The 27,472-nt window shown below is 42.4% G+C and overlaps 2 protein-coding genes across 2 annotated transcripts; one reads left to right on the top strand and one right to left on the bottom strand.

Annotated features, from left to right (window-relative positions):
- Positions 1–17,543: 17,543 nt before the first annotated feature.
- GCG54_00015611 (Pantothenate transporter liz1) lies at positions 17,544–20,001 on the bottom strand (the record flags this gene model as incomplete). The annotated part of the gene is made up of 15 exons (XM_045415389.1): positions 17,544–17,724; positions 17,918–18,110; positions 18,166–18,228; positions 18,282–18,379; positions 18,459–18,583; positions 18,664–18,771; positions 18,833–18,946; positions 19,004–19,050; positions 19,104–19,120; positions 19,179–19,253; positions 19,388–19,449; positions 19,512–19,550; positions 19,607–19,667; positions 19,729–19,787; positions 19,843–20,001. 15 exons carry the CDS (start codon positions 19,999–20,001, stop codon positions 17,544–17,546), a joined length of 1,401 nt encoding a protein of 466 aa, XP_045259188.1.
- A 688-nt stretch (positions 20,002–20,689) lies between these two features.
- Positions 20,690–22,097, top strand: GCG54_00015610 (Clavaminate synthase-like protein; the record flags this gene model as incomplete). Its single annotated transcript, XM_045415388.1, has 6 exons — positions 20,690–20,909; positions 20,962–21,213; positions 21,273–21,362; positions 21,422–21,474; positions 21,550–21,954; positions 22,017–22,097. The coding sequence occupies 6 exons, from the start codon at positions 20,690–20,692 to the stop codon at positions 22,095–22,097; spliced, it is 1,101 nt and encodes a 366-aa protein (XP_045259187.1).
- Between the last annotated feature and the right edge of the window lie 5,375 nt (positions 22,098–27,472).

The raw sequence follows: 27,472 nt of genomic DNA, 5'->3' as shown, positions 1-27,472 counted from the left end.
AATGTCAAGTTTCGCCATGCTTACCGCTACACCAGAACAATAAGGAGTCCCGTCCTTGTTTTCTCAGGATCAGCTTTTCTCACATCCGCGTAGTGTCTGGGCCAACCACAGGATTTCTCCCAGTATTCGAAGCGAAAGTATTGCTTGAACTGTCGCCAAAACCAGAGTGATCTGCATGATGCTCACCGGAGATTCTAAGCCCTGTTCATCAACAGTATTGGTAAACATTTGCGGTTCGACCCCTGGAACTCTATTGAAGGACAGGCCTTTGCATGGTTTCCGTTCTGTTTGGTGATTCCAACACTCACCTTCAACTTTGACCTTCTCGAGGTCATGAGAATGGGGGACTGCCTGCCTCAAATCGGTTGTTAAGGGGCAACTGGGGAAATACGTCCACTCACTCCCTCTCTTCTGCACCGCGTCCCGATAGCTGCTTGCCCGTGGAAAACATCTTTGGCAAGTCGGGAGGGTTTCTCATGAGCGAAGTGCTCGAAGAAAAGTAAACACTCACCGACTTGGAAATGCCCACTAATTCCGACCGACCAAATTTCTTTCGTTCCCGGAAACTTGAACTTTCTCTTACTCTGCTTCGGATCGCCCCCCGTCCACACCAATCACCGCCAGGCACCCCCAGCCAGCCTTCTTTGTCAAAGGTTTGCCATTATCAAGACCTATTCAGGATGGCGAACACGGCTATCACGTCTTTGCCGCCCAACAGCCACAATTCGTAGCGAACCACCCTTGCACCCTCTGCTTAGAGGATACATCTGATCTGCAGTTATCGCTGTGGCATTTCCGGCAGCCAAGTCACCGCGGAAGACAGCTGAAACAATCAAATTTATCCCGTGGATCTGGCCGGGTGAGACCGCCACCCAAACGCTCACCTCATCCCGCAAATGCGATTTGCCGCCTGCGATCTAGATGTTCTCAATACCTGCTCTTTCTCGCCGATGAAAGCAATTCTCAAAGTTCCAAGTTAAATGATTTCAATTCTCAAATCAGAAAGCGGGAAGAGTTCTTCCTGCAACGGTCGCAAGGTAGCGAAGATTGGAGGGGAGCGGGAGAAAAAGCCAACGCCATCTTTCTTATCTGGCCTCACTTCGCCTCACCATCTGAACGCAGTCCTGTTGTAGCCTTTCGCTTCGTTCTCAAAAGTCACCACCGACATTTCCATCAATCTTCAAACAGGCTCCGCCGCACTTTTGACCCGCCGGCCGTCCTGCGGCACACCGAACGCATGAGTTGCTTGGGAATGCCCCAGACTGACCCCTGCGAGGAATAAAGACACCATGACGGATGATGCGACAATCAATCTCTAGCGACTATCTCAAAGCGCTGTCCTGGGAATCCCTTAATTTTGATACTCACCTTGCGGCCTTGAGGATCAACCAAGTCCTTGGAGCTTTGAGATTGCCCAAGGGCGACCTAGAGAACTTCAGCTGGCGTGCCAGGAAAGTTGACTGAACACCTCGAACCGTGTAGAAGCAGCAGCTAGACTACTGTCAATTCTTTTTACGGGGAGGGTGTTGAGGTGTTTCTATTTGCCAAATGCGGTCGTGTCAGAGACCCTTTTCAACACCGCACCATCCGCTTGGTGACTGTGCGAACGACCAGCACTCCGTGAAGGCTTGCTTGATATAGTTAGGTTTGGACTATGAGCTAAAAGTACTTGAATGTTATTGCGATACCCTCAATCTGAGCTATAGCCTCACTACCTATTATATAACGTATAGTATTACGTAAGCTATACGTATAGATATTAGCCTGCGATATAGACTACCTTTCTAAATAGTTACTCCTATAATATACCTTTATTCCTAATAACTTATATATCTATAACTTATAAGAGTTATAAGCCTAGCTTTATTAATAGCTTAAATTACCCCTCTACTATAAGTTATATATAGGAAACTTATTCTTATTCTTTTTATTAATTCCTTTATTATCCTTATCTATTATATTTTCTATTAATAATAAAATTCCCCTTATAGGAGATATTCTTATATTAAGAAATAATTAGTTTATATAATATACTTATTTTAAGTTCTATATATACTTAAGAAGCCTTTAGGATTATATTAATTTAAATATAGATAATTATACTAACTTTTTATAAGTAATTATAGCTTTAAAGATCTCTAAATTTATTACTAAGTACTAAACCCTCCTAAATATAAAATACTAAGAGGAATATAATAAATAAATAAAGTAATATTTAAAAGAAGCTAAATATCTAATAGAGGTTACTAAAAGTATATTAGAGAATACCTATTTAATTATAGAGACCTAAAGAAATAAAGAGAAAATAAGTATTACTTCTAATAAATTAGGGGGATTATCCTCTTTCTTAAAATCTCTATAAATACTTTAGACTACTATTTATAAAGATATTAAATTAAAATATAATATAATAGTTAAGGATTATATAGTAACTTCTTTAGATTAATAGACCTTTTTAATATATTACCTTAACCTCTAAATATAAGTTAATAAGATAGTTTTAAACCTTATTCTAATTAATATTAAATTAGCTATCCTAAATAATAAGACCTAGTTAAAGATAGCTTTATAGGTATTTATATATAAGATTAAGAGATAGTTTATATTTATTATACTTATAGTTATTAATATAATTTATAAAAACTATCTTTATTTACTTAAGAAGGCTAATTTAAATATTAACCTCTCTATTTAGTATATAGAGTAATATTATTATTATATAGAAGTAAAAAGACTTAATATCTTAGAGATCTAAAGAAAACTTATATTATAAACCTTCTTTAAAATAGTTAGATACTAACTTACTTTAAATTAAGCTTATATTAAGTTTATATAGCTTATTATAAATATTAGTTTAAGGTTTCTAATATATACTTTAGAGTAGTATAAAATTATCTTTTTAACCTTAACTTATAAGTATTTACTTATTAAGAGGCCTTAGAAATTAAATATATTATTTACTACTTTAAGAGGGAGGTTTAATAACCCCTCTAATATATATCTTAATAGCTACTTATATAGAGAAGAGTATTCCTAAACCTTTAAAGTTTATAAATACTTAAAGTATACTTATAAGAGGTCTTATAAGTTCTATTAGATCTCTATAAATAATAATAAAGCTTAGGAAATCCTTTTTAAGCTTAATGAAAATAAGTAGATAAATATTAAGGCTATAATTATATATAAAGGATAGATCTTAAACTAAATAAGTAATACTAACTATAGAAAAAGTAACTTATATAGTAGAAGGAGCTAATAGTATAGAAACTATAGGGGAAGAAGTAGTTAAAATAGTAGATCTAATTAGAGGTTAAATACTAAAGTCCTATTTTAGCCTCTAGCTGTTTATAGTGATTTTTACCTGCTTAGAGCGATAGACCCTCCTAACTTTACGCCTCCTAATAATACATATAGCCTTTGGTCATATGATTATAACTCTCCTAACTATAGCTGCACTTATATATGTATGTTAATAACCTTATAATCTTTAACTTCACTTTAATAATAATATAGTTTATAATTACTTAATTACTTAATTACTAACTACTAAACTGTTAACCTATCCTCTCTCTCATATATCACTTATACTACTAACACTATCTCTATCACTACTTCGCTATTTACTATTAAGTTATTACTATTATTATAGTCTTCTTATTCGATCAGGCTGGTTAACGCCTTCGTAGCTATACTATTATTAGTAATACTCTCTCTATTTAGTATAAGGCGTACTTACTAATAAGCCCTACTATGCTTATACCTATACTTAGGCCTAAGCTGCCTCTGCCTTAGTATTATAGAGGGCTTACGTGAAGAAGGGCTACTCTTTAGGATAGCTAGAGATATACATAGCCTCTACGTAGAGGTATTTAGGGCTATTATTTATTACCTTAATTATAGTATAAAGAGGGTCCCCTTTAAGGGTATTTATAAGAGCTCTAGCTATTACTACTCTAATAATATACTACTAATTAGTAAAAAAGTACTTACTGAATTTAAAGGCTTCGTTTAGTATATAGATATTATCTTATATAGCGATACCTTTAGCTATTTACTTATAGAAGGGTATACCTCATAGGGGATTAGCGTTCTTATATATCTCTTGTGGTATAGATATTATAAAGCTTTAGGATTTATTATAGGTTATTATTAATATGGGTTTGAGGATGAGGAAGAGGAAGAGGAAGAGGGATAGGTATTACGCTCTATACGTAGTAGAGTTTTTATACTTCTAGCTATAAGAAGCTCTTCTAATAACCTCTTTAGTTAAGGAGTTATCTCTTATATAGTAGTGTTTATAGTACCTTACTAGAAGGTTTAGTGAAGCTGTTATTAGCTAGGCTATAAGAGCCTTAGTAACCTGTTTAGCCCTAATATGATTAGCCCTACTATATATAGTGCTACTAGCCTTACGCTATGCAGCTAGTGCTATTACTATTCTACTAGTCTATTCAGCTAAGGCGTGCGTTCAACTTTATATGAGGGTTTGCCTGCTAATAGGAATATATAGGGTTTCTATACTGTTTTCCTTAATTAGTAGAGGGTATAGGTTAAAGTGCCTATATAGTGTTTCTGGAATTATGCCTACATATAGGGTGAATTTTGCTATAGTCTTTTTGCAGGAGGGCTGCGTTATAACTATAAACTCACTAAAGTCCTATTTAATATTATAGCTATAATAATTAATTTATAAAGCCTTCCTAAAGTATTTATACTAAGGATATACTTACTTAATACTTCTACCCTACTATATATCTTCTTATATAATATAGTTTATAATAACTATAATACTATATACTTAGTTAATAATAAATCACTATTACTAAATAACTTCTATATAAAGTTTAGTTTAAAAGATATTATAAAAGTAGGTATAACTTAGATTTTAGTTTTAAACTAGGGAACCTATATTCTTAAAAGGATTTTTAAAGGCTAAAATAAATAGGTATTAAGTAACCTTATACTTAAAGATATTACTTATATTAAAGGTTTTTATATTAATATTATATCTAAAAGTTAACTTAATATATAGAAGATTTAGTTTTATAGACTTAACTATACTTTATATATAAGAAACCTTATTTAAAGCGTAGTTATTACTATATTAATCTAAAAGTATAATTTAGTCTTCTTTAAATATAACCCCCTTTCTTTATACCCTCTTAGAAGTATATTAGTAAGTTTTATATATATTATTATTATAACCTAGTTAGTAAAAGCCCCTTATAGATAAGATATATATAACTATTATAGAGATTAGTTAGATAATATATACCTATAGTATCTTTATTCTAACTATTTAAGCCTTAAAGCTCTTAAATATATAATTAAAAATATTTAGGAGGTGAAGATATATAGCTTAATATAGATATAATACGAAATATATATTAGAACTTATATAAAAAAGGTTATTTTATATTTAAAATTAGAAAATAAAGTGATTTATCTATATTATTATATCTTCTAAGATATCTTCTATTACCTTTTTAAAGTAATCTTAAAAGCTTTTTATATCCTAATTATTAAGAATAAATACTTAAGTAAGCTATAAGGGTTCCCCCTAATATACTACTTATTTAAAGAAGTCTTTATAGTACTTTTCTATTTTAAATAATAAGTTAAAAGGTAATATAGATTAGTAATTTATATTATCTACTAGGATAATAAAATAGCTATAATTACTATTAATAGTAGTATATACTATTAATACTAAGTAAAAAATAATAGAATTATACTTAAGACACCCCTAATAGATATAAAGGAGCTAATAAGTAATTTAAAGTATACTAGCTAAAAGGTAATCCTAAGAGGTATTAAGATATAAGAAAAAGCTAATCTTCCCCTAGAAATATAGTTAGAATTAACTCTTATAAGGATTTATCTTTTTAATTAATCTCTATAGTAAAAGACTAATTAGAAGTTACTAAATTAAATTAAAAAAGAAATAATATATTTAATACTTCTAATAGTAAGCCTCTTTCTATATATTTATAATTAGGAGAGACCTTTAGCTATACTAAGGATAAATATATATATATAGTTATTATATATACCTATTTAAAAAGGAATAAGAAAAAGGATAAAAAAGAAAGTACTATAAAGTATACCTATAGAGATATATTAGATACCTAGTTAAGTATATTAATAATATATATAACTTATATAAGATCTAAATACTTATATTTAAGAGAGTAATTATAATATATAATATATAGTTTAATAAATTAAAGTTCTACTTAAAAGAGAATAAATATATAGTAATACTAGCTAAGATTATATATTATATTATTAAATAGGAACTAAAGCTTAAGTTATTCTTAAACTTAGTACTTAAGCTTCTAAGTATATAGGAATAAACTAATAATATAGTAGAAAATACTTTTAAAGAATAAGAGACCTTAGTTATATAGTTATAAAATATTATAATATATAAAGAGACCTAAAAAAAGCCTCTAAGAGGTCTTCCTACTTCTAAATAAACTTTAGAACTTTAAGTTATAATTAGAAGCTAGAGAGGGAAAGTTAATATACTAAATATATCTAATAATAAATCTTATAAATAAGCTAAAGAGGTTAGAGATATTTTAAAAGGGGATAATAGTATTTATACTACTCCTAATAAGGGTTAAAGTAAAGATAATAAACCTTAAGTTTAACTTAAAATATTAATACTAAATATAGATAAGGAAAAAAGAGTATTAATATCTCTTAAGGACCTTTTTAAGTTAAAAGATAGAATATATAGAGTTATAAATTAAGTATATAAAGTAAAAAACTTAGAAGAGGCTCTAAAGAGAACTTATAATTAGAAGGATTATAGAAAGGTAAGCTATTTAAGTTAATATAATTAATAGTCTTTAGAGCGATTTAGAGACTTTATTTTATTTATTAATAATATCTTAAGGATTTATTCTAATATAACTAATAAGAAAAATAAATTAGAATAACTATTCTTTAAGATTAAATACTAAGAAAAAGATCTCCCTATTAAGGATTAATATACCTAAGAGGCCTTCTTTATAATATTTATATTAAATATAAAGAAAGTAATAAAAAAAGGTTTTTCTAGATATATAATACTTTACTTATATATATAGAGTTATATTAGAAGTTAGAAATAAAAGTATAATAATAAGGATTTAGAGTAAGATATATATATATCTAAGTTTTAATTACCTCCCTAAAGTTAAAAAGAACTTCTAATACTCCTAAAATATCTATATAAGTATTTTATAGAGGTAGTAAAGCTTAAAATTAAGAAATTATAAAAAAAAGAAATATAATAAGAAATTAACTAATAATCTATATAATTAAGACCCCTACTCCTAAAATAGGTTTTTATATATAAAGTTAATATAAATAGTAATTTAAAGTATTTTAAAGCTAAGATCTATATATAAAGAGACCTCTAAAAGAAGAGCACTTTAGAAAATATATATATAGTAACTTTTACTATAAAAATATTTTATATTATAATAGCCCTAACTACTTAGTTTAATTTTAAAATATAGTAATTTAATATAGATAATACTTTCTTAAATATAGAGAGGGATCTAAATAAACCTCTAATTTACTATTAACTCCTAGAGGGTTTTAAATATAAAAGAAAGTATATAAAGCTTAATAAAGCTTTATATAGCCTTAGAAATATACCTCTCCTCTAGTATAAATATTTCTTAGTAACTCTAAAAAAGCTAAAACTTACCCTAAATCTAAAAGAGATATATCTCTTTTAGGATCTTAAATATTAAATCTTAGTTTTATTTTATATAGATAATATTCTTATCTTATATTATTAAGATTACTCCTCTAAAGTAGAATAAATTATTAATAAACTAAAAGCTAAATATAAACTTAAAGACTAAGGAGCTATTAAATATTATCTTAAGATCTAAATAGTTAGAGATTATATAGTTTAAAAGGTCTATTTAGTATATAATTTATATATTAAGAAGGTTACTAAGTATTTTAATCTTTAAAAAGGAATATATCTTATAACTTTATTACCCCTTAGAGAACTTAAAAAGAACTAAGAATAAGCTTCTCTTATATATATAAAAGAGTACTAAGAGAAAGTTAGTTCTATACTTTATTTAGTAATAATAGTATATCTAAATATAGCTTTTATAGCTATATATCTATTATAGTTCCTCACTAATCCTTTATTAGCCTATATAATAGTAGTTAACTAGATAATCTAATACCTCTATATAATATATTTCCTTACTTTTTACTTTAGAGATATAAGAGGTATATAAGCTCTCTAGATTATAAGTAATACCTTATTTACTAATAATAAAGAAATATAGAGATTAGTTTAAAGATATATTATATTCCTCTTTAGAGGTATAATATATTAGAAAACTATATATTAAAATACTATTATAATATCTATAATAGAAGTAGAGCTTTTAAGCTTTAAAAATACTATAAAAAAAGTAATAATATTTAAAAAACTCTTCTAAGATATAATATTAAATATAAGAAAAAACACCTAAAAGATTAACTATAATAATTAATAGATAATAAGACTTATAGTTAGTAATAGAGAATATATTATAATATATCTCTACTATATAGATATCTAAAATATATAGTTATAATAAAAGTTCTAAAAGAGTAGTTTTAATATAGTTTATATACCTATAGACTTAATACCTACTAATAGTTTTATAAAAAACCTTTTTAGAAGTAAATTTAAATATTTTTATATATTATTAAACCTAATAGATATATATATATTTATTATAAAGGATATAAAGTAGGAATAATAAGAAATAAGGTAGTATAATAACTAAAAAGTCTATATTTAGCTTTATAACTAAAAAGCCTAATTTAGTTTATAAAAGCTTAAAAGTAAGTCTAAAAAGCTTAAAAGTAAACGTTATCTTAAGTTAAAGCCTTAAATATATATAAAAACCCCTTAAACTTAATAATAAAACTTAGCTCTAATAAGTATAAAAGGTAGTAGTAAATATATCTAATTAGCTCTATTAGTATTAAACTAAAGTAGCTATAAGAAGTCTACTAACTATAATAAAACTAAAGAGGACTTCCTATCTACTATTAAGTAGAGAGAAGATAATAAGTATAGTATTAAGGGTAGTAGATATAATAAGAGGGGTAGTAAATATAATAAGTATAATAAGAGCTAGAAGAGGAGTAAGTATAAAAGTAGGGGTAACTAAAAGTATAAAAGTAAATATAATAGGGGTAAAGGTTTTAGTAATACTACTCTAAGTAAAGGTAAAAGTATACTAAATACTAGCTCTCTAGTAATTAAGATCTTATATTTAAAGTTAGTAATAAATTAAAAAAGGCTTCTAAAACTTAAAAACTACTTCTAAAGTTAAAAGATATTTCTAAAAAGGTATTATATTTATAACTTAGTTAGTAAAGTTAAACTTTATAACCTCTTAGAGGTAATAAATAAAAAGTATTATAATAAGTACTAAAAGGATATAAGGATAGCTATAAGAAGTAGAAGTATATAATATATACTAATTCTTCTTATAGTACTTTATACTAAAGGTACTAATAGCTATAAATATAAAGTTATAATAGTAACTTTAAGTCTTATTTATAAGAGTAGACCTAAAGTATTCTTTATAAGGGACCTTATAATAGAGAAGTCCTTAAGGAGCTATTTCTAAATAATTAGTATAATACCTCTAATAACTAAAACGCTTTAGATAGTATATATATAAGGTATTATACTTACCTTTATCCTCAACCTCCTTAATAGTAGGATAGGGGGGATAGAGAGGAGGAGGTATAAGGGGGCTAAGAAGTATAATAGGCTCCTTATTATTATTATTATTATTAGAGATAAAGGGGAGGCTACTAGTAGTAGTAGCAGTATTAGTAGTAACCTTCTTATATTTATATACCTTATATATATAAATAGTAACTTTCTTCTTAGAGATAGGTATTATAAATTCTATCTATTAAATAGTTAGTAAAAGTTCTAATAATTATATTAATTAATCTAATAATTATTTTAATAATATATAAGTATTATAATAAGTAATTTAGGATTTTTAAAAACTTATTTTTATAAATTATAAGTAGTCTAAAGAAGAAAAATTTAATTATAAGAAGGTATAAGAGGTTTTATTTACCTCTACTATTTATACCTAATAGCTTATACTAACTATATTAGGAAATTTTATTAATTCTAAGTATATTTATAACTTACTTTAATAATTAAGTAACTTTATTAAGTACTCTTATATTCTATAAATATAACTATAAACACTAATTTTATTTATTTATTTACTTTATTACTTTAAAAGCTATTTTTATATATTATATATAATAAATTTAAATAGGTTTTAGGTATATAGTAATAAGAAATAAGTTTTTTAGCTATCTATAATATCTAAGGGGGTATATTACGATACCCTTAATCTAAGCTATAGCCTCACTACCTATTATATAACGTATAGTATTACGTAAACTACGTATATAGATATTAGCCTGCGATATAGACCACTCTTCTAAATAGTTACTCCTATAATACACCTTTATTCCTAATGACCTGCGCGCCTGTAACTCACAAGAAATGTTTTCTTTAAGACGCCGACCAGTGTCTTATTTGCACAGCGCGACTGCAAATATTGCGGCTATAACTTGCAGTATGTGTAGCGAACTTACTTTGCAGCCTGCAGGTCAATGTGACCGACCGTCTTTCTCGCAGAACTATCTAGTGCCTACGAAGCTCGCCGATTGCTTCGCTCATTCCGCGTTTCCATGAGGTACCGCGAGGACTCTGAGTATAGACTATTGCATCGTCATGACCACTTGGCTCTCAGCGGCGCCAGAACTACCGTGTCACCCACTTTGACAAGACAACTACAAGCCAATAGAAACAGCCACAGGGAAAATGCTGCCTAGACAGACGGTCGGGCTAGCTTACACCCGTGGTCTATATTATCCAGAAGAAAACACCAAACAGGTCCAAGTGCTGGACCACGAACAGATTCTGGTCGTGTGTTGCAAATCTATGGATCTTTGTTCTCGGCATTCCTTGTTCAGCGGGCGTCAAAAGAGATCTGCAGAGGTTCGAGTCATCCGCTCAATCAACCAGACCCAATCCCCTCCTCAAGCTCTTCAAGCTCCTGCTCCCGTAATGCGCGTGATCAATATCAGTGTGTTGCCGACTGGCTTGAACAGACATCACACCAGGACTATGCAGCGTAGCAGCTGGACAGATTTGAATCAGACAAGTACGTATATCTTGAGCACGACGTTCGGTAGCGTTTAAAAAATGACGGGCACCTCGGCGTCTCCGTGTGGACGTTGAGGTGGATGTTCTACTATGCCATGTCCCAGCCTGTATCAAGCTTCCTATCTGGCTTCCTGAAAGGCCACTGACCCGGGAAACCATAGGGCGCTTCACGAAGCCCATGTTGAGTCAAAGAAGAGTCAACGGGCTCCGGAAGATTAGCTTGTCGCGAAGCATAGGTAGTTGCTGTCTAGTGCCAAAGCCAAGGAGCGACTCACAATTTCCACGAAGTTCGGCGACATGACCGCACATGGCGAAGAGCGAATTGCATGATTTATATAAGAGAAGGAGACTGCTTTTAAGAGGGATAATTCCTGTAACGAGCACACCAAGTTGATTCACATCTCCTTTGCCGCGCGGTTCACAGTTAAAAGCAAGCCACACGATTATCCAAAAGATGTCCGTCAACCCACAGATCCGCACTCGTACTTCTTCCAGAACATAGCTCGTTCCGACCTCCTCCTAATGTTTTGTTGATCCAGGCACACGCACCCCGGCGAGATAATTATATCGGGGGCCTTCGGAAAATCGTGCGCGTTCGTGATGAGCCGGATGAGTGGTTGCCCATGTGCTGCTCCCTCTGCGGCAGAGAACTCGTTAAAGCGGACTGACCTTATGATGAGCCCCACACGATAGATGGCGGCGTTCCAGAAAAGCTTTCATACTGCTGTACTGAGCTAAGAGCGTTCGAAAGACTGTTCTCGGGCCCCCAAGGCGACATCCTGCACCTGCCCTCCAACATGTATCCCAGGAACTCAGACTTCTGATCAATCTGCGCGCAGCAATTCAAAGCCGTGACTGTCAGCTGCGACTCATCTTTCTTCGATATCTATATGGTGTGCTCAGAGCAGTGACGTGGTCCGACGCAACACATGCTGCTGCTGCTAGTCATTCCGGACGGCTCAGTACTCCTCTGAAAGCGCTCTGACGATGCAGAGACGGGAAAACATGATGGGCATGACTATGTACAGCCTATACCGAGCCCCTTGGGGTTGCCCCCTTCCAATTTGCAAACGACACGGCGGCTTATTTTGACAAGACAGGCGTCAGGACCACCGCGAAGATTCCCTCAAGAACACGCATCAACCAGGACAAAAACTGATACTTATGATGTTCATGTCGGTGCAGGCTTCGATGCAGTCAATATGCAAAGTCCATGCCTGCATCCCCACAGTTAGGGCGGATGTCACCTGCTACATCTCTCTGATGTACAGGATGCCCATCAATACGGCCGGCGTGATCCAGGTAGGTCATGCCGAGAAGGAACAGACGAGGGATGCTGGGTTGCTTGTTGCCAACGGAAGATGACTTCTCGTGAAACAGACGCATGCCGAAATGCTGACCCATATCATCGCGTTCGATGATATCGAACAACCGTCATCCCTGAGGCTGTTTTCCTCCCCGTTCCGGGTGTTGGGACAGCCCAGTCATCTTTGGAGTCTTCCGATCTCTTTACCGACAGTCGCAGAGATTGGCTGCCGCTTAAAGTGTCCAATTCTCTGTCAAAGCCATTTCAGAGACATCGCTCGGGGGCCAGAGATGCCGCCACCGTTGTTTCCTCTCGCAATTAACACGCACCCAATCTAAGAGAATATGCTGGGTTGCCTGCAGGATATGTGTGCTCGATGGTCTTGCAAAGAGAAACATGAGGGAAAGCGGTTGCCCTGAAGCTGAGTTCGAAGCCGCACATCAATCTATACTTGCTTATGAACATTGGGAGCAGACTCAGGCTCAAGAAGAGCCATTTCAAATCATTTGAACCGTGGTCTCGAAAGTTCATGCCCTGAATGAAACGCTCTGTAGTGAAAGACTGCTGACTCTGCTTTCCGCGTCTGGCATGTCTTTGGTCACACCGCCCGATGGAATTTGAGAGCGAGATGGCTTGACGACATTCTGACTTTGTCCAAGTAGACCATCCCAGCTATTCGTATGTGTCTCAGCCTTTTTGAGTTGGAAGGGCCCCTGATGGGGAGGAAATAATGCTCTGACATGAACAAATGACTGAGCGATCATTCTGGACTTCTTGGGTGCAAATCTTAGGTTGGCCTTTGTCCACGCCATTCGAAGCATGACGGTGTACCCACTCAGCAGTCCCTTTTGAGAGCGCAACCTTGGTAACAAGCCTACTCTCTTGGCGTTCAGGCTCAAGATCCCGTACGATACCCACGCCGAACATGACGAGGGTGACGATGGAGCTTCCGCCATATTGCTGAAGCTAGCATCCTGGGCTGTCGCAGGGAAAATGGGTGGTCACACCATCGTTTTAGTGACTTGGTGGCAACTTGTCGCAGGACACGGCTCTTCCCGGCTCGCGTCTAGCCAAGTCGCAGTGAAGCAGTCCCAGATGATATGCCTTAACCCAGATTGCTAGCTTTTTGGGGATCGAGTTGATTCTTTTGCATTTCGTTGGGGTGAGTGCTTGAGATTGTGATTTGGCTTGAAGACTTCTTTTGCAGATGAATTAAGGACCTCTCACCTTCACCGTGTTCGAAGTCAACATTCAGCTGCCGACTCAAACAACAACAGAGCTGGCGAATAATTGCGACTCCCCTGATAGTGTCTGTTTCCCTCTTAGCCGAAGAAGCTAATACTTGAGGCGCTAAATTGAAGCGTTCGATGAGAGGAGCCTCTTGGAGTACCAGACCAAAGACGTCGTCTACCGCGCTACCCAGTGATCAAGCCAAGCCAATCGCGTTTATTCAGAGACTCGAAAGGCATACTTTTGGAGTGCCATGCTGGTTCGAGACATCGGAATGATGGACCAAGTTCAATGAGAGGGGATCGAGTCTCTGCTTCTGAACCCCCCCTTTCGACCTGGGACATCATCTCCTACGCTTGCTAGCTCACCCTTGCCGACAGCAAGAATGCCAGGACTGAGCTTGAATGCAAGCATGTGGCCATATCAGATAATTCACCCAAGCGAAAATTGCAATAGCGACATTAGTTTGGCAAATAGAGAACAGACTAGGTTAAAAAGAAAGAGGTAGGCCGCTATCGACAGTGTCACGTAAACACAACATCCGGTCCCTGCCATTCGATCCCAGATCAACGACTCTTATTCTGCCAGCCAGCGAAACAATGGTGTTCGTACGCGTCCACCATTATTTATACAACCTTGTTCTCCTCAGTCCCGTGGATTATCATGCGGTCAACCCAGTTCTCTGCTACAGAGTCTGGGAGCAGATTAGTTATTTCTCAAAAGGTCGTAGTCGTCTTTTTCGAGGTGGTCCGTCAAGAGCACAACCCAGAGGACTGCGAGAGGTTTACGGGCGTATGGTGTGTCAAGAGCTCCCGATGTTGGCGATGCAGCTGTCACTCGGCAGATGTCGAGCATCATCCGCACCATTGTTCTGGAAGTAGTAGTATTGGAAGCTTGGATATTCGTGTCTGAGTTTCCACACCCACAGCCGGTGTTGCCAATGGAATGCAACCATTCGAGAAATAGTTCAGTGCCTCGACAACTGGCGCACAGCAGACGGCCATGGGAAGTAACAACACTTGGGTATGGTATATAATTTGGTGAGAAGGGAACATGACGACATTCATGGAATATGTTCCTACGGAATGGATGATGCATCGGCTTCGTCGATGGTATGGTGACTGGTAAGAAGGGAGTCTTGGTGTGCATGAACTGCACCATTCCGTTGTTCAGGGATTGAGGGTACCTGGGCACTGTACCTAGGCTGCCGGCTGTATCCACAGAGGGTACCTCCCGATTTTAGCGCTAGAATCGGTAGGTACCCCCTGTACACCCAGCGGTAGTGCAGTGGATACCTCCCGGTTTTTAGCTCTGAAATCGGGAGTCATCTCGCGATACCTACCAAGCCAGAGAGGTGCCTCGGTGAATTGCAGAGTCGACATTGCGAAGGCGACGCGCAGTGCATCGGAATATCACAGGAAGCATCATCGCAACGGCAAAAGGAGTCTTGTGAGCCAAGGGTGTGTGTGCAAGGCTGACGTGCTTGAAGATGATTACTTGCTGCGAAGTTCTCGGCAAAGAGTGCATAGGGTTTGCGAGTTGCCCCCAAAAGATAACGGGAGACTGCCCACTATGCCGGAATATTCAGCCGCAGCAGCAATCCGAAAGCCTGAGTCTCGATCCCTCCGAACGACAATGGCTGGGGCCAGCGAGAGTTCTGACCATGTCCCATGGTTCGCCGACCGCACGCAAGATGGTTCGTCGGAGGGTTTCGAGACTTGGGCTGCCGTCGTAGTGGCACGGGGGGTCGCGGGAGAGGGGACGAAAATGATTCTACCAAAGTCAAGGCCAAGCGTGGGCGGCGAGGAACCCAAGTGCCAAAACCAAGGCACTGTTGCAAGGATCGAGCAAAGATGAATTCGGAGGGCCTTTGAGGGGGTTGGACGGTGTGAACGGGTTTGCCGACAGCTTCGAGCGCTTCAAAAGACGTGCAGAGGATGAGGTTGGCTCGTCCGACCGGCGAAGCTCCAGCACCTTTTGGCCATTGCGACTGCTGCTGCTGCTCCTGCCCCCGACTTAGGTTCTTTCTTGTTGATCTTGCCTGGGTTGATAACCTTCCTCGGTAACCACTTTCCCCCCCATGCCTTCCCAGAGATTCTTCTGCATGCAGCCTACTCAGCCGTTCGATGCGCTCCTACCTCACTTTTGGACCATGCTTGACAGGTACGTGACATGGCAGGCGCCTTGCCCATGCACCTGCCTCTTTGTCAAATTCCAGCCTCCACCGGGACGAACCTCAGCGTCATTCGAGTCTCTTAACATCAACCTTTCACATCGTTCCCTCTTTTTTCCGCGCGAAACACCTACAACAGCCCCGTCACTCCGAAAGGCACAAACGCGGATGCCGACCATGTTCGCTGCACCCCCCGCCGCGACCTGTCCCCTTTATTGTGGCTGTCTCGTGCCATCAATAAGGAACCTTGACCAAGGTGCCCTTCCATTATTTGTTTGATTTGCGTCTTCTTTCTCCTACTGACACTCCCGCTCTCGGGAACATTCATCATGCAGGCATCCTGTCAACTCGACTCAATACTCCCGACGATCCCTCTTCCACGACCACAGGCTGAGATCCAATCTCCCTTACAAGCACATCGACACCTTGATCCGATTCAGTCGACAATCCGAGACGACACCTTCCAACATCACCCTCCCGCAAGAACCGACCGAGAACCAGTGCCCCTCTTTCCGGAGCATCGACGAACCCGACAAATCCTCCTGGCCCCCGACGACCTAGACTAGGTTGAAAGCTGCGGTACCCCGCAGATATCTTCAGGAATCCGAATCAATGCCCTCAGTAAAGCGTTCCAATACTCCCCACGTCTTGCGTCTCCACTTCAACAACTCTCCTTCTTTGTGCCACGATAGCGGGGCGAGAACCCAGTTCTTGTGACTGAGGGCGTCAATCATTTGGATTGTACACTCGACGAAACCCGTGTCTCCCATACAAACTTGCGTTGTGGAACGGTGTACTCCGTCAAGATACCACCATCAGTTGACGAAAGTCTCCTCCATTTTCGTCCTTGCCTCCTATCGTTGCGTTTTACGGCTCAAGTAGACAAAGTATGGATTTGTTTGTCAAGCATGGGCTTTGTATATTCCGCGCTCATTGCCTTTCTCCGTCACCGATGTTTTCAGACGAAGCTGCCCATGTAACCTTCGCAGCTGGCAGTCGAGCTCAAATCACTTGCCAATACCTGTTTCTGCGTGAGCACCAGCAGTCGAATTACATATCCCAACCGTTTCACTGTCTTCCATGCATGAGCAGACGTTTCCAACATTTGTTGTAAGGAGTTCTGCATTTATCTCGCATACCCCTACTTGGTAGGACAATTCCCAAAGACAGCTGACAACCAGACGACTACTAAATCCGTCCGTAAGTCTCTCTCATCGTTTCCTCTTCAGTCTACTCAGCCTGAACTAAACGCCTCCGATGATCCTGTCCTCAAGACCCCGCAAAGCCATGGTCGCTGTATCCGCCGCCGCAAGAACAGACGAACGGTGACCAGTGTATGCACCAACCTGTGGAGACAACATTCCCCATTGCGTTGCCGTAACCATCTGCCATCGAGAATGGATCTATGGCCCGAGGGACCCTTCCTTGGTTTGCCTCTGCATATCTTGTTCCGCAGTAACAGCTACACTCGCAGTGGCTTAAGTGTCGAGGTTCTACTCACAATCACTAAATAAGCCTCCTAGATCTCAAAACCTAGGATTTAGGTGAATCCCACTCGGTAACTACTTGAGTAGACACGGACAGCAGTAAGCAGTGTCCGCGGATTAACCACTGTGTTCCGTGCCGCTCGTCTCGACCTCGGCCTCTAATCTCTTCTTCTCCCGCTTGTACTGAATGTAAGCAAGTGTGAGGGCGGCGATCGCATAGAGAAACGCCATCCCCGCCGCGCCCCAGTTGCCGCCGATAACCGCAGGTTGATCGACCGTCTTGAAAGCGAACAGGGGTCTGTAGGCGCCTTGTCAGGAGTGTACTCACGCAACATGAATGAGGGAACAGGAGCTACCTACACCACGGCTATAGTTGTCCAACTGCATACATTCAGTCCGGCGCTTGCAAACGATCTAGTCAAGGGGTCCCCGGAGCTACATTCGCCATCAGGATCAGCTCGGACCGCTTCGTCAGCTTCAGAGGTGCTCACAGTGTGTCTTGTGTCCAAGACCAAAACATGGTGTTGGCAGCGAAAGCCCAGTTCGTGTTGTAGTAGAGGAACCATCTAAAGGCTTTGTTTTGAGGGAAGACGGGCGTAGTGGCCAAGAGAATGCAAACAATGCCAGTAACCACACCGCCAACCACCAACATCGGCCAGCGACGGCCCTTCAACCAAGTGTCACCTGCAGGAACATCAATGAGTCACGAGACTATTATGGTGGCCTATGCTAAACCTACTGGACCAGGCAAACACGAGCGTGAGGATCACGGTCACGCCTCCGAGAGGAGTGGTGTAGTTGTCTGCTTTCATCAGGTACTTTGCTTGAGATCTTCTCGTGGAGAAAATAACTTACTTATCTGTGGGACGGTATATGAGCTCGGTTTGATGGTGTTCCAGGCCTTGAACCAGAACGCCATGGAGTCGGAGGGCATATGAGCGACGGAGTTGCAACTATGAAGGAGATTGGTTAGCCAAGTAAGCCTTCTATCGACCATCATGTCAAGCAAGGAAAGGAGAACCAGAAACTTACACGGAAATTAGCCACAAAAGAAAAATATCCGGGGTCGTGACACAGCGCTTGGCTTGGGCCCAGGTAAAGGCTCCCTGTTTGACGCGGCCCTCCTTTGGGTTGCGGTCTCTAGCGAGCTCTATCTCCTGTCAAAGAAGCCCGTCAGCATCTGCTTACGTGGTGAATTCAGACGGAAAGGGGATGTCTGAAAGAATCGCTGGCTTACGGCTTCGCTGAAGACAATGCTTGGCTGCTGTCTCGCCGGGACATCCGGGTAGAAGAAGAATTGCGGGATGATGATTCCGACGGAGATGACGGTGTCAATAATGAAAAGCTGCGACCTGGGTTAGCACCCATTTCGAGTTGTTTTTCGCCTTGTCTACGAAAGCGCTAACCCATCTCCAGCCTGAGAGGCCGTGAACACCATTCAGTCCCGTGTATGCCGCCGCTTGGAGGTACGAGCTAAACATGGGGCCGATGGATGTGGCACAGTTCATGATTGCAATTCTCTAGCGTCGGTGTCAGTTCAGACCGCCGCGTGCTGTTACACTGGCAATTCGACATACGCGGGATAGTTCTCGTTTCTGATACCATGCACCGCATAGGTAGATGACTATGTAGCAGGTGAGACCGACCGCCACGTCCATGGCCAAGAGCTGCACTTACTTGAGGACCAATGACCACTTGCTCCAGTCAATATTGTTGGAAACATCTTGCCGTCGATTGAAGAATAGGACTCACGTTTCAAAAAGACCAAGCAAGAACCTCATGACGTACATTTGCAGCGGAGTACGCATGAAGGCTTGACCAAGAGTGCTGCTCATTGTTAGAGTCTACCAGGCTGTAGTAAGATGGTCTTACCATATGGTCCATCCTGTTTCCATCAGCCTGGTCGAACACCGCTGGATCAGTACTGGGCAGAAAGGAAAGCCTGTTAAGTGCATACCTACGGGATGAAGTATCTCGGGGTCGAACGAGTCAGGGCAATGCTGACGGGCCACAGTCCTATGATCTTCGTAGTGTCAGTGACTTCGTTCCTTGAGAATGTTTCCTTCGAATGGATCTTATTCATACGTTCGCTACACTGTACGCGGTGTTGGCGTAATTGAGCTCCTTTTTCTTGTCAGAACAGTCATCGTCTCGGCTTTAGGCGTGTGCGGAGTTCTTACGTTCCCGTAAAGTGACATTTCCTCTTTCATTCCAGACACAAACGCCGTGTTCAAGTTGGATCTAGATGGTTCATCAATCATCAGTTAATAATTGGAAGAAAAGGGCGGATGGCTCATTTTACCTATCAATATACTTGATGAATGTTCCAAGACATCCAAAAGTCATCAAGGTGATGTCCATCTGCGAAGTCAGCAAACCCACCAGGGAATTCTAGAATTAAATAACTTCAAAATACCTTGAAAATCAGCCTTCTCTCTTCGGGCGTCTTGTCCCACGCATCCCAGAAAAAATGCCGCCACGTCGTCTCCCGCTCTTCCTCAACGGCGGGAACGATACGAGTTGTCAACTCGCTGGCCTTTGAAGGCACATTGTCTTCTAGCGACACGGGCGCCATTGCAGCAAAATCCTATTTCAAACGAAAAGCTTGCACAGAAAACAGTACTGAGCTGTCCTGCACAAGAAAAACTCTACAATAAGCTCCTCGCATTTAACGTCCATCAGAGCCTCCGTATTTCGGCCTCGCTTGCTTTCCAAAAATCAACCCATGTCACGGAAAATGCCCGTCTCGCACTCTCGCACGCATGACCCGAGTATGGGTGCGAGCTGACAAGTGGGCCAAATTTTACGGGTCCTGTGAGGGTGACGTCTTATCAGAGGGCAGAATACTTCCGTGATACTTCCGTGTATGGCAAAATGTGAAGCCATGTCACAACTCGGCCGGAGAATTGCGTCACCAGCAGTGCATGACCTCTGAGTGGCCAGGGTAAGAACTTAGCCGGCCGGGATCTCCTCGGGCCCTGCTTATCTCTGCAACGTCGTATATTCTGGTAATGATGCCATGAGGGATGCAATGTCGTTTCATCCCGTCGGTTTGTGATGGATACAGGCTGTGTTGGTATTGTGCAGCCTGTCTCTCTGTTGAGGCAAGATGAAAGGTCAAGCCCTATCCTTCGCTGGAAGTGATTAAGCCTCCTTGTCCTGAATCTCGCCAACATCACGGCAATTTTTTTTTTATCTCTTTCTATCTCTCTCTTTCTCACTCTCTTTGCTTTTGCCGAAGTCCGTGGTTGCAAGACTTAAACATGCCTGCGACAGCCCCCGACGCGACCGGCCCAGAGCTCCCGGGCACGGAGAACCGGGTGGAGATCTTCAGCATCCCCGGAAGACGCACAGTACACGGCCAGGGTTTTCCTCTAGGGATTCAGGTCAAGAAAGGGCAATCATTCGTTAACATTGATGACGCCATCTCCCACTTGAAGGCTTTGGCGGACAAGAACGTCTTCAACAAACTCCTAACAGACCGTTGGTCTTCCCAGTGCTCGAGTTAATCATACATATGAGCTGATAACCACAGACGGCACGATTCTCTTCCGCGGCTTTCCGTTAAAAGACGCGGGCGACTTTTCAAAGTTCGTGCACGCCTTCGGCCTGCCCAACCTTCATCGGGAAATCGGTCTTTCTGGGAAACGGACCACCATCTCAGAGACGGTCAAGACAGCCAACGAAGAGCCCCCAACCATCCGATTCTATTTCCACAATGAGTATGGCCGGTCTGCAAACTTCCCGGGTGTGCTGTTCTTCTTCTCAGAGAAGGTCCCTCAACAAGGTATGTGTCAATCCACTACACACAGCATGCTGCTTCTCGGGATCTAACAAGGTTATTAGGCGGCCAGACTCCATTATTGTCTTCACTGGAGTTGTATGACAGACTTGAGAAAGAGTTGCCAGACTTCATCAGAGACTTGAAGAAAAAAGGTGAAGACAGAACATACAAGGGCGTTCCATAACTTGGCACGGCTGATGCTCTCGCCCAGGTGTCATCGGGCGTCAATACTACCCATCAAAAGATGACCCTAACTGGAAAAACGTCGGCTGGAACTGGAAGGCAAGTCGCACCTGTTCGGACGTTATCAACAGCTGAGCAACTCACACGAATTCACAGGATTCGTATGGTCACGAAATCGAAGAGGGCGACACGCTCGAGGTCCAACGCGCCAAAGTCGAAAGGTTCCTCGCCGACCATCTCCACGTCGAGGCCGAGTGGCAACGCGACGGCTCGCTCATTGTTCTCTCCAGGGTGCCCGCCATCCGCAGGGTCGCCTCGACGAGCAAACTCACCTTCTTCAACGGCCTGGCGGGCGTCTTTGGCCGCATGCGCGACCAGCAGGCTCTCGATCCGCCGCATCGCGGGCGCGACGGGCGCTATCACCTGCCGACGACGTACGGCGACGACAGCGAGATTCCACCGGAGCATCTGGAGCGACTGCTCGAGATTGGCGACGAGATTCAGTTTTTGGTTCCGTGGGAAGAAGGCGATGTGGCGCTGCTGGATAACTACACGGTTCAGGTAGCGTTCCGCAAGACGGATGTTTCCTTGGTCGGGTCCAATCGGCTGACAACTGAGCGCAGCACGCGCGTTCGCCGTGGGTTGGCGAGAGATCGCTCCTCATTAGCCTCTGGGATGGGCACGAGAAGTTCGTGCCGCTGTAAGTGCCGCTGTAAGGGCAACGGCCGAGCACTGAAACGGCCTTTCTTTCGACAGTCCTCAAAAACACGTCCCGTCCAGTTGAATCTCCGTGGTTTAACTTCAAAGAGAGATGGTAAGCGAACCTCCCTTTCTGATCGAAGCAGAACACATTCCTCGTCCGTAAAGCTTCTAATCAGGGACTGATGAGGCCCCGTAGCCGGAGTGATAGCTTGAGATGCACCGCTTCAGTTTGTCTTTCTCCCTGCTTCGGCTGACCGGCTTCGATTCTCCAATCCCGTCTTTTGACCTTCAATCACTCCGTCTGGATCCATTCACTAAACGTCCTCTAGGCCTTCCGCTCTGCAAGTCCTCGATGGACTGTCTGTTCTAAAAGTTGTGCCTGTGAGGTTTGGGGCATCCCATTTCCCATCTCGCTTATTGCTGCAGGCCGCCGCTTTCTTTAAGATACCGGCAACACCACGGATGGGCCCTGGCTGACGGAGCAACGAGCTTGAGCCCCCCGTTATAGAAGCTTCGTACACACAGAACCGGCGCCTCTCCTGTAGATTCACAGGAAAACCGTCGTCTGGCTCTTTGTATGTCCGTTTGGGCTTGCTGTTCTCTGGAACTTGATCATGGATCTGGAGTTGACCCCGCCGATCTGGAGCTTCCACTTGAAGCTGGTTGTGGACGTTGACCCTGACCTGCGTCTGGATTTGATTTGGGGAGGAATCGGAGAATCGATGGAGTAAAACTAAAGCTTCGTTCCAGAATGGAGAGGTGGGACAAGGGCCAGAATCTGTGAATGGTTGGGAGAGAAAAAAAGCGAAGGAAGGTAGTTCGCAGTGGACTTCGAACTCCGGATTTTGAAACATCTTTCCATACAAAACGCCTCTTGACGCTACGTATTGGATCGCAATCATAATCAGCTCAACCTCCCTTAGCTTGTATCAATCATCGACCGCGACAAACATAGGTTGTCGAAGTGTTGCGTTCTTTCTTTGACTTTGAGGTAGTCAGCGACGACTTCGAATCAATCTGAAGATCTGCAAGTCAACGTAATGCGCCTTGGTAAACGTTGCCGCTTGTCTGTCTTGAACAGACACGCAAAAGAAACCCTACTAGGAGTCCAGGACACTGTCCGATCAGCTCTCGTTCGGGGGTGGCCTTCACGGCCCGCCAATCTCCCCAAAGCTCTTAGCAGGATCAGGCTCATCGGCAGCCCCGATCTCGACGCCGCTCAAAGCCACTTGTTCGATCCGCGCCAGGCTCGACCACACGGCTGCTGTGTCCGTCTCCAAGCAAAGGTCGGTCTTCGGCATTTGCAAGCATATTCCATGACGGTGTTGAACATGTCCGCGCTGCATCTCGAGTTCGCATGTCGACAGTTCGTGTCGTCGTTCATCCACGACCACACCGGAAGTCTCCGTCGCGCCAGACCCTTCCCAATCACTGACAAAGACCTCGACTTCCCATTAGCTCCCTGTCACATTGTCGCCGAGGCAGGCTGCGATACGTGATGAGTACTCGCAGACTCTCAGATTCCAACAGCAGGCCATGATCGCGGTTCCACTTTCGGCAATGGTCGTGGTGGTCATTCCCTAGATGCAGTAGGAGGTGAAGGTACCCAGACCCTTGATCGAGTTTGTCTGGCTGCCCAGCGATGCGGGTACGATTCGGTCGGTCGGTCGGAATACACAAGCAATTCGTCCCCACACCACCGGGTCCAAAGACGCCGGGGGGGCCGACACGGCGATGCGCGTCTTCCAGGCTGTCTCGCGCGGGCTTGACTCGAGAGATGTCGAAGACGCGGGCACGCAGGTCGACTGGTGGCCGCGGCAGACCTGCCGACGAACGCAACGTAGTGGATGGAGTGTGCACGACGCCAACCTCCTATCTCGCGCGAGCGGCGAGTCGGGCGGCTAAGGAACCAAGTCGGAGAGGGCGCCGGGATTGAACAAGTTGAATGAAATGCCGCACGCTGACAATGATGGTGGCGGGGGGGCCGAAAGGGGTCCGAAGGAGATGTGGGAGGGAGAACGACTGGATGCGGGGCGTAGGCAGAACGAAAGCTTGCTGAGGAAACCATCTGTGTGACTTCCAAATTGCAGTAGGAAGGATTACGTTTGTCAGCGGTTTCTGACTTTCGCCAAGCGGTGCCGTGGATGGCAGGTGAGATGATTGATCCGATAACGTTGGCCGTGTCTGGAGCAAACTTCTCTGGCTGGACGGCCTCACCGAGAAAGCTCCACTTTGGTGCATTTGACAGCCACGAAAGTGGAGCCCACCACCCGTCTCACCGAGCTGACCGAGTGTGTCGCAAACTGTGAATGGCACACCCTGCCAGGCAGCAACGCAAGTGACCAGGGAGTCGCAGTAGCGCTTTTGACGGTCATTCTCTTAAAACGGACAAACAATTTTAGGTGAAAGTTCTCCTGAAGATAGTTAAGGTCTTTTCTGTGACGAAACTGTGGGAAATCGTGATGTGTGATGCTAAAAGTCCCGCGCCGCCGCAATTTGAGTCTTGAGTCTTGGAAGCGCAGAGTTGCCCACGTGGGCGTACTGGCCGCATTGACGTCGCCGCCGTCTGTAGGTCATATATTGCGGAGAGACCTTTGATTCACATGGGCAAGACGTTTGAGGCCGCCTTGCCTTGCGCGACTCTGAGCTGAGCAACCTCTCGACGTTTGCATTGCTTTGTTCGGCTGCTCGGCCCCTTCCGCATAGAATGACCAAGGGAAGGAAGGCAGAAAGGCCAACAGAGAGTTGAACCCCGCTGGGCAGCCTCCTCGTTAAGCTTACTTTTGGCTTTTGCGGTGACCTTTTTAGGGCGCCTGATTGGTTTAGAGTACGAAAGAGCAAGCGACCGCATTCCAGGCACGGAATGTTTGCGCCACGACGTAAATCAATACAAGGGTGAGAAATGCTACTTTTGGTACTTGGATCCCTGACTTATCGCCTCCAGAGGCCCCTGCTTGTAGAGGCGGCTACTGAGTAAGGAATGGTAAAACTCATCCATAACGCGTTAGCTCAGGAGATAATTTGGGACGCTTCTTTAAAAACATGGTCTCGACTTGAACGGCGTTGGATTATTTGAACATCTCCACAAACAAGCAAATCCGGCTTCTCCGGGAGTGGTTGTGTTCTGGGAGATGTCGAAGAGAAAATCGAGGCGCTCAGAAGATCCAGTTTCAGCTCAAGCCTTCATTTCCATAAGTTTCTTCGCGTCGTTTTACGTTCCACCCGCCCTCCCTAGAACAATCTTCTTTAATTATATCTCGCCAAAACACCTGGGACGCGCCCCCCAGCTTCACATCTGGACCAAGACCTGAACATTGCCTAGATGAGACCCTTCACTTCCCAGAGCGCATCAAAATGCTTCTGCTCGTCACGAAACAGTCTTTCGGGATCCTTGGCCCCTGACCTCTCACCAAATGCTGCCGGGTTACTTCTAGAAGCCTTTCCGCTCCTCGTCTTGAACAGGACTCACAAAGTTCCTCCCTCGTACAATCACTACTAGTCTTTCGTCAACGGCCAACTATGAGGCGTTCTATTCTGTTTGCCACGCTTTTCGGAGCGGCGGCCGTCGCTGGGACGGGTCTCGAACGCCGCCAGAATGACCAGATCCTCCCACCGGGCTCCGAGTTCATCCTAGCCATCGTGGGCGGCATCGGCGGAACGTCTAGCAGTGCCAGCTCCTCAATCAGCGCTGCAGTGAGTATCCCTCCTTGGTATTTCTTCTCTTTCAGAAGGTGCATTCTAACAGGAGGTTTTCTTTCTTTGGCCCTACAGATTAGCACTTCGAGCGCCGCCAGCGTGATGCCGTCGTCCTCACTCTCTTGGACCTTCTTTGGCAACAGCACCTCGCAGACCTCGCGTAGCACGTCCGCTTCTTCTACGAGCGTGTTGGTGACGCCATCTAGTCCTTCCGCTTCCTCGTCTCCTACCTTGTCTTCATTGGTGCCGTTGACAGGGACGAGCATCCAGTCTTCCTCAAGCCAGTCCTCTTCGTCCCCCTTATCTTCATCCCTATTATCTTCACCTCCCTCATCTCCCACATCTTCATCCTTATTATCTTCACCTCCCTCATCTCTCTTGTCTTCATCTATAACTGCTACCTTAACTTCATCTTCCTCATCTATATCGTCTTCATCCCTATTATCTTTATCTTCCTCATCTCTATCGTCTTTATCTATAACTACTACTTCAACCTCATCTTCCTCATCTACATCATCTTCATCCCTGTTATCTTCATCTTCCTTGTCTGCCTTATCCTCGTCATTAACTGCTACTTTAACCTCATCTTCCTCATCTTCCTCGTCTTCTATAGTTAGCTCCTCTACCTCTAGCTCGTCATCTTCTTCTTCACTGTCCTCTTCCTCTTCCTCTTCCTTATCTTCCTCATATTCCTCATCTTCCTCATCTTCCTCATCTTCCTTATCTTCCTCATCTTCTACAGTTAGCTCCTCTACCTCTAGCTCGTCATCTTCTTCTTCACTATCCTCTTCCTCTTCCTCATCTTCCTCATCGCTCATCTCATCCTCCTCAACGATCACCACAACCTCATCATCCACGTCCTCGTCCAGCTCCTCGTCGACGTCGCCGGCCTTCACCGGCTGTAACTTCAATATCAAACCCGCCGTCCGCCTCCAGAACCCCACCAAGCTCGTCTTCAACAACTACGATACGGGCTTCGCCACCATCAACGTCCCATTCTCTGTCGGCCTCTACGGCACGACCGACACCACGATCTACGTCCACATCAATGGCCTCATATCTCTCTTCACCACCACCACCGATAACCAAGCCCGCGCCGTCCCCAACACAGGCGGCAACATCCCCCCCATCTCCATCCTGCCCTACAACGCCGACCTGCGCATCCCGGACATCAATGAGTGGGGCGTGTACTTCCTGGTGCGCCCCTCCACGCGATTCTCCGGCAGAGAGCTCGTAGTCGAGTACATCGTCAGCTCGGACGGCACCGACTACATCCACTTCTCGGTCACGTTTTACGAGGCCAGCACCGGACGCTCTAGGTTCGAATACTACCAGAGCAGGCTCAAGGGCAGCGACGCGAGCGTCGGCATTCAGAACCGCCAGATCAGCCCCCAGCGGAGCGCTCAGTGGTCCTACTTGGGAGCGTTTACCCAGAACAACTTCTTTGTCGAGTACAACGCGCCCAACTCGGTGGGCGACTCACTGTCCACCGGCCAGGTGTCCAACCCCCCTAATTCCTGCTAAGACGCATTTGCGTCTGGCCCATCGGGCTTTAGCAGATTCATTTGAAATGATGCCTGCCGTCTGCCACTCTATTCGTTTCTGTTTTTGTCTTCTGTCAATCTTTCAGACTAAGCAGAGGAGACATTCTTATTCAAGCAGCTGGTTAAGGGGATTCCAT

This window comes from Colletotrichum gloeosporioides, assembly GCF_011800055.1.
Source record: "Colletotrichum gloeosporioides strain Lc1 chromosome Unknown consensus_80, whole genome shotgun sequence".
In the NCBI taxonomy this organism is placed as follows: domain Eukaryota; kingdom Fungi; phylum Ascomycota; class Sordariomycetes; order Glomerellales; family Glomerellaceae; genus Colletotrichum; species Colletotrichum gloeosporioides.
This window is presented reverse-complemented; position numbering and strand designations above follow the sequence as displayed.